Source organism: Penaeus vannamei, chromosome 20, assembly GCF_042767895.1.
Source record: "Penaeus vannamei isolate JL-2024 chromosome 20, ASM4276789v1, whole genome shotgun sequence".
In the NCBI taxonomy this organism is placed as follows: Eukaryota; Metazoa; Arthropoda; class Malacostraca; order Decapoda; family Penaeidae; genus Penaeus; species Penaeus vannamei.
In genome coordinates this window covers 12187519-12195018 of record NC_091568.1, presented here as the reverse complement: position 1 = coordinate 12195018, position 7500 = coordinate 12187519, and the positions used below count along the sequence as shown (strand labels likewise).

At 45.2% G+C, this 7500-nt stretch overlaps 1 protein-coding gene across 9 annotated transcripts in view; it reads right to left on the bottom strand.

Annotated features, from left to right (window-relative positions):
* Positions 1–7500, bottom strand: part of LOC113817993 (potassium voltage-gated channel subfamily KQT member 1) — a 496279-nt gene that overhangs the window by 1359 nt on the left and 487420 nt on the right. For 3 of the 9 annotated variants that reach the window (XM_070135012.1, XM_070135013.1, XM_070135010.1), the window contains 5 exons: positions 7493–7500; positions 6119–6277; positions 4729–4861; positions 3516–3687; positions 16–138 (listed from right to left, as the gene is read on the bottom strand). The exon at positions 7493–7500 is cut by the window's right edge and continues 125 nt beyond it. In XM_070135012.1, the coding sequence (XP_069991113.1) occupies positions 16–138; positions 3516–3687; positions 4729–4861; positions 6119–6277; positions 7493–7500 (595 nt within the window). The remainder of the gene's footprint in view (positions 1–15; positions 139–3515; positions 3688–4728; positions 4862–6118; positions 6278–7492) is intronic. The other 6 variants (XM_070135018.1, XM_070135016.1, XM_070135011.1 and 3 more) reach the window with 5 other exon arrangements.

Genomic DNA, 7500 nt, shown 5'->3' with positions numbered 1-7500 from the left:
AGAAGCTCCTCTCACCTGTTGCTCCACGCGGTAGAGCCTTGCACCTATAGTCATAGGTTTGACATTGCCTGACTTGTCGATACCCGCAAGGTAACTCCCCGGCTTCCCGAGGGTCTGGTCGAGGCGGCGTTGGAGTTCCTGGAGAAAGGAGGACGGGCTTGAGGAGGGAATTCAATACTCAATTATCAAATAGGTGCTAATGAGTAGGCAAAGCGATGGATGTGGACCTCATACATACATGAAAATATGTACAATAGAAGAGCGCATGTAGACATATATTTATGCCTTTATTTGGGTAGATAGGGGAAGAGAAAAAAAAAAAATATGGGCAGGTAGGTAGATCCTTTAAGAATTTCACAAAAGGAATAGGCTGACAGACATACAGAGAGAGAGAGAGAGACAAGAAAACGGAAAAAGAAAGAAAAAAGGGCTAAAATAGGAATGTGATAGAGAGACCTTTATATGTTACTTATTGAACAAACACCCATAAACAGTTATCATCATCATTGAGAGCTAACGTCGACGGAGGCGCATAGTCGCATCCACCCTTTGTTTTCACCTACGAGGATATCCCTCATGGCGATCCGCCAGGCAGGGACCCAGCCCATCTCAAGCTCTTCACGACAGGTTTGATCGATCAGCCCAAGAAACGACTTCCTAGATCGTCCCACAGACCTTCACCAAACAGGTTGTCTAGTATAGAGACAACCTGATGGGCAGGATCATCCTGTGGGAAGTGAGCCAGGTGTCTGTATAATCTGAGATAGCATCACAAATTGTGCAAGTTACAGGACCTGTGCCAGTCTCAACCGTTGGTTTGACACATGGTCCCGCCAACAGTACCCCGTGATCCAGTTCAAGGACCTATTACAATAGGTCCAAGTTTCACTACCGTATAGTAAAACTGTCATTATCAGGGATTTGAAAACACATAGTTTGGTCCTTCTGCACAGGTACTGGTATCTCCAAATACTCTTGTTGAGAGAGTTCATGACCCCTAATGTTATCCATAACCTGCCAGGTTATAAACAACTTTAATAAAGTATGAAAAGCTCTCTGTGACTTCAATATCCTCACCGCAAGCACGTACCAACCGAGCAGGTTCAAGCAAGTCCCCAAAGTCTCCTCTAGACCCAGGGGCTTTGCTTCATTGCTAAAAACATCTGAGTTTCCAGACTCAGACAGAATAGTAACATCATCAGCAAAGTCAAGATCAGTAACATTGATATTTCCCAGTTACTCCACAATGACTTTGGACTAATTCTGCCCAGTATCCAGTCCATACAAATGTTGAAAAATGTTGGTGTCACTCTTGAACAGGAAAGGAGTTCGACAGGCCTCCACCACACTTTACAGCACATTCAATACCAGTATAGTCCAATAATCCATTTTGGAATTCCTCTCAGTCTCAGAATCTCCCAGAGTGATTTCCAATGCACATTACCAGACGTCTTTTGGTCGATGTAGGCTACAAGCAGCCCATGCCCGAAGTCACAGCAGCACTCTACAATGACTGCAATCATCAAGATAAGGTCTATTGTGGTCTTACCAGGAGTGAATCCAGATTGCTTCAGCATTGGTGCCTCAGCAGGTGGTCTCTGATCCATCACAGAAGGATGTAAGCGAGAACTTTGCTTGGTATTTTGAGCAGTGTGAAGCTCAAAAGTCGCTCTGTAGGACTTCGATTCCCTGCGTAGGGAATTGAATGCAATTATGCTTGATCTTTAAGAACTATCTAGACTCCAAGAGAAGCTAGGTCAGTTTAGCAGGGTCATGCAGAAATTGTAATGCCTCACGCGATGATGTGTGCCTCCCGAGAGGACCACACCCTTCAACAAGTCAGGGGGAAAGATACCAGCTGCCAGATGGCAGCCAGGACAGAATTCAATCCATGCACTACAGGTTCAGCTGGGATGCTGCAGATACCTGCTGCTTTACCACTCTTCAGTTTCGAGATTGTCCCCTTAACTTCAGTTAGTCCAACAACAGAATTTCAACACCTGTATCAAAATTGGATTGACTTGTGGATCAACCTGGTACAACTGCTCAAAATACTCAACCCAACACTCCCACACCGCAACAGAATCTGAGACGATCTGAGTGAACTACAGTCACCTATGAAAAGGGATTGGAGTTCAGCTTTCTCATGGTGTGGTAGGCTGGATGGTCATTTACTAAGGAATGGCCTTTAACCTTCTCTGCAAGACTCCTAATAAAGTGTTACTTGCCCCTTCTCAACAATGACCGATTCCTGTGCACCTGAGAACGATGCAAATCCCAATCCCGTCAGCTTCCAGCATCTCCTGTGAAATAAAATTCTGTCTTGTTCTTGGGCGTTCACTATTCAGTTCTTGAGCTGCGTCGAGCATTTTGTACTTGAAGGTGTCCCACAGAAGGACTGGGTCTGTCAGGTTGTCGAGCACTGTGAAGCAACCAGAAATTGCCTCAGCAAACCCTAGGCACACTTCCCCTCCCTCAGCCTGTGCCCTGGAGGGTAACCACAATTAATCAGAACTCAGAACACCCTGTAATTCTGGAGGATCTTCCAACAAGTGCTAATGAGTATGTGTTTGATCTCTCTTTTTTTTTTTTTTTTGGCTGCATCACCCGCATCACTGTACCACATCCAACAATGTGGGTCAGCGCGCTGGTACCAAGAGCCAGAAATCCTCAATTTCTGTGACCTTGCAAAGTCCTAGAAAAGAAGGCCATTCTTGCAGCTGGCATCGGCTCTTAAACCGTGGGGACCGACAGACATCCCAGCTCGATCCCAGGCAGATTCCACATTGAAGTCACCCAAAACAGGAAGAGGACTCTGTCTGACACCTCTTTCACATCGTTTAAAAACATCAGTAGAAGCATACACAGCAATGAAAGACATGAAGCTAAATGCAAGCTTCTGTCTCAATACCATTATACGCTCATTGGCTGGAGTAACCTCTACTACTGACGGTTGAAGTCTGCTGGAGATGGCTATGGCTACTCCCTAAACATAGTGACCATCGCTGCTACTCAACCAGTACTGGATGTAGCCACTCACACTAATCGTGCCGTTGCTAGGTCTTCCCACCTCCAAGACAGCAGCTGCCTCAACTCTCAGCCTCCTCAGTTTCCTTGGCAGTAATGGCAACCGATCATCCAGACGCAAAGAGCGGACATTCCAAGCCCCCACCCTAATGTCCCACCTGAGATTTAACCAGTTGGACGCTACCTCTGCTATCCCCGCCGACGTTGCCCCATATAAATGGGGTTAGCAGGCTGTGGGACCCATGGGGTTCCCTTGGGCTTTGCCCCACAAGCTTCTCACTAGGTTGGCGGTTGCCAGAACGCAGGCGGGACGAGTAGCTCCTGTTTCCATTCTGTTCTCCAGCAATCGCCCTCCCAGCGGATCCCACAGTCTGCCTCACTTGCTGGGTGGGAGGGGCATTTCCTCTCTCCCCAGCACTTATGTTTATATTTAACACCGCCGATGTTACAGTCAGTAATATCAAAATCCCTCTAGCGGAATGCCTCACCTTGATTCTGACCATCATGTTGAGATGGCCTTGGCTATACTGTTCGATGACGTCACGCACATCGTACGGCTTTCTGGCCTGTTGGAACTTCCTCCTCGCCACGAAGTACTTGATTTTTCTGATAGCTCTGATGGCGTTGCGGTGAGCCTCGGTCAGTCTGTGGAGAAGAAGCCTACAGTGCGTCAGGTGACTTAGTGAGAGAAGTCTGGAGTGCGTTCTCTGTGAACACGGCCTCTCGTTGGATATGGTGTGTGTTCTCTTTACTCTCATACCTACATGCTACATATGTGTACATGCACACACTTACATGCATACACATGTAATTCAACCAGTGCAACTGAAGTCTTTAATGGCAAGAAAAGAGTTCCTTCAGTTTCTACAAGTAATTGTATTCATAAAAATAGTACATTTACAATCAGTCTCTGTATCGCTGAGTCAATCTTCCCCTCGTCTCTCTCTCTGTTGCACTCCCTCCCTCCCTCCTTCCCTCCCCCCCTCTCTCTCTCCCTCCCTCTTCCTCTTTCTTTCTCTTTCTCTCTTTCTCTCTCTCTATCTCTCTATCTCTCTCTCTCTCTCTCTCTCTCTCTCTCTCTCTCTCTCTCTCTCTCTCTCTCTCTCTCTCTCTCTCTCTCTCCCTCTCTCTCTCTCCCTCTCTCTCTCTCTCCCTCTCTCTCTCTCTCTCTCTCTCTCTCTCTCTCTCTCTCTCTCTCTCTCTGTCTCTCTCCCTCTCTCTCTCTCTCCCCCCCCCTCTCTCTCTCTCTCTCTCTCACACACACACACACACATACACAGAACATTTGAAAATACGCATAACAAGCATGAATGTAAAACATCTTCAATAACAGCAATTAAAAACACAATCCAATTTTGTAAGACCAAATATACGAACAAGAGAAATAGAACGAAACACAAACAAACACAACAAACACCTTCGGAAATCCATACTCTCAGTCTTTAAGTTAAGAATAAGCAAGGGAAACCGTAAAGAAGAATAAATTATAATACAAATAAGAATAAATGGTAATACCAATAAGAATAAATGGTAATACCAATAAGAATAAATGATAATACCAATAAGAATAAATGGTAATACCAATAAGAATAAATGATAATACCAATAAGAATAAATAATAACACATGCAGAATAGGCAATAAAATAAGTAAATAAGAACGAAATGATGACATGACGTCGAGCGAAATCCCTGGGACTTACGAGGTGAATCCTAAGGGCTCATCGTTGTCGATGTCAATCTCGTCGGAAGCCACTTCGGTCACAGAAGAGGCTTGGCTGTGGAGCGCCGACCCCCGCGAGACCCCCTCTCGACGGATGCGATTGGGGGTCCCTGCTGTGGGAAAGCGGTTAGGGGTCACAGAAAAAAGTAATATATATATTTTTGAGTTATTTTGGTTAAGAGAGAAAGGGGAAAATACGTATTGGATATGTATATATCAGTTTTATTTTTCTTTGTTTTTTTTCGGATTAATGGTCTTTTTATTGGTGAAAAGATGCTATGGAAATAATAGTGATTTCGGTCAGTGATTGTGGCTTTAGATTGAATAACCGAAAAGAAAGAGAGTTGTTTTGATGCTGCTTATCTATTGCTAACAAAAAAAAAGAAAAGAAAAGAAAAAAATTGTAATGTCCACATTTCTCTTGCTAATGTGTCAGCATGAAATTTGACCTTTCCCCCAAACATGATTACAGATAACAAATTAATTACAATTCATTTTACAACTCTTGATGATGAAACAACTGGAAATGTCCGTAATTTTGCTTAGCTACTCAGCAGAGACAAATTACAACTTCAGTTGATTATTTAATATTTTGCACACGAAAAAATAGTCAGGTTCTCGTATTTTTAAAAGAAAGTTGTATTTTGCAGGAAACTAATTCTATGCAAAAAGGTGGAGTTTATTATATCATTGAAAGGAAAAGAGTGTAAAGGTCACGAATTGTATAGACAAACTATAACTTCGTAGATGTAAAAACATGCTTCTTTCTGATGAAATAACTACTGAGGGGTACCAATGTTCAAATTCAAAGGCCAAAACTTTGTCTAAAAATGCACAAAGATCTAGGTGAAAATGCCATGTTTCAAGTTTCTATGTAAATGAAACTCGAATAAATCTATTGGATTAAAACATGGTGGATCGTCAAAACTTCTTGCAAAAGACAAGCTGAAAGTAAGAAGTAATCACTTAAGAACTTTATGAATAACCCGTAGTGGCTGTCGCTGGTCCTTTCGCATTTACGGTAATTTTTACCGACAGTCTCGTTGCATACCACTTAGAACAGCCAAGTAAACAGCAAGGTTAGTGAGCATAACAGTCTTCAACAACAGTTACTAATCTGATACTCTAATTAGAAGTCAACATTCACTGACTACGGGCAAGCATGACGGTGAACACTAACACGGCAACGAGAGCGCGTGGATATTGCCGCACCCAAAGGCTGACACGGAATGACGTGGGAAGGAAACTGGCCAAGCGCTCAGTGCTGACAATAGCCAACCATGCTGACTGAACCGGCGACTATCCTCACGCCCGCGTTGCCGTGAGTGGGAACAGAGAGGGTCTACACTAACGCAAGACACACAACTTACCCGTGCACTCGTAGCTGCGAGAGCGAGCCAGCCCCCTGCCCCGACCCGGGTTGGGCAGGTGGGCGGGCGGGGGGCCCCTTGTGGCCTCGGTGCCGGGCGAGACACAGCCCAGCATGCCCCGCAGGCGAGCCATGGACGACCATCGGCGCGCCGCCTCCTCTACACCCATGCAACAGACGACACCACCACACCACATCAATACACGCCCGCGCTACATACTACACCGCGCCAGCACACCCGCGCCCATCCCCGTCCGCGCCCACGCACCCATCCTCACTCAGATGAACGCATCGCTCCGGAAAGGCGGAGCCGCCACGTGACAGCGAAGAGGCCGGGCGGCGTGAGAGGGCGCGGGCGCGGCGCGGCGGGCGGCTGGGGGAAGCCTTGCAACAGGGACATGACACCTTATGACACGCTCGAGCGGCAACAACACACAAGGCTCTCAAGACTTCAGTGTGGGTTAGTAACAAGGCTTGAGACATGGAAGGCATCAGCTACTCCGTGTAGGCTCAGTCACAACCAAACAAGCACTACATGAACCTACATCAACATAGATTGCAAAGTAGTAGCCAAAATTGAAATGCAGACACTCTTGTCGTAAGTTGTCTGTGTTGATTTTTTTTTTACTCTGGTCGTACTTGAATATCAAATAGTGGAATGTGTCAATGAAAACTTAATACTAAATAAAAATGAAACTATATCTAGGTGCTATAAAACTGTTGCAAATTGTTCATTTTTTGTTCAAATGTGAAGTTATGTTAATATGCACTGCTTTATAGCCAAACACACATGTTACTTTGTTAATGAGCTGGAAACATACACAACATGAACAAAGAGCAAAAATATAAATAAAAAAAGTACAACATGAGGCATTACTAGTAAGGTATGCACGGAGACACCTAATTGTGTATCAACATAGAAGCCGTCCCTCATACACTTTTACAGACACTTGGTGCATCTTCTAACTGCTCGTCCTTCTCTCTCTCCTTCTCTCCCTTTTGGTCTCCCTTCCCCTCCCTTCCCTCTATTTCTTCTTCTCTTCTCTCTCCTCCGTCTTCTCATTTGTCCTTGATTTGGGGCGTTTCGATATCCTTAATCAGTCTCCTCTCTCTTCTCTATTGTTTTGTTTTTCTCTCTTTTTTCTCCTCTTCCTAATTCCCCCTCCAGTAAATGCATAATTAAACAGACCTATGACTAATCCTTTCAACTCTCTCTCTCTCTCTCTCTCTCTCTCTCTCATCTACCCCTTGCCTAAACACTACCAAAGGGGGGTCGGGGTGCCAAAAGAGGTCGTGGGGTTGGGGTGAAGGGGGTAAGGGGGAGTAAGGGTATGGTCAAGGGGGTTCGAACCAACCAACCGCCGGCGACACAAACCTGCTCTC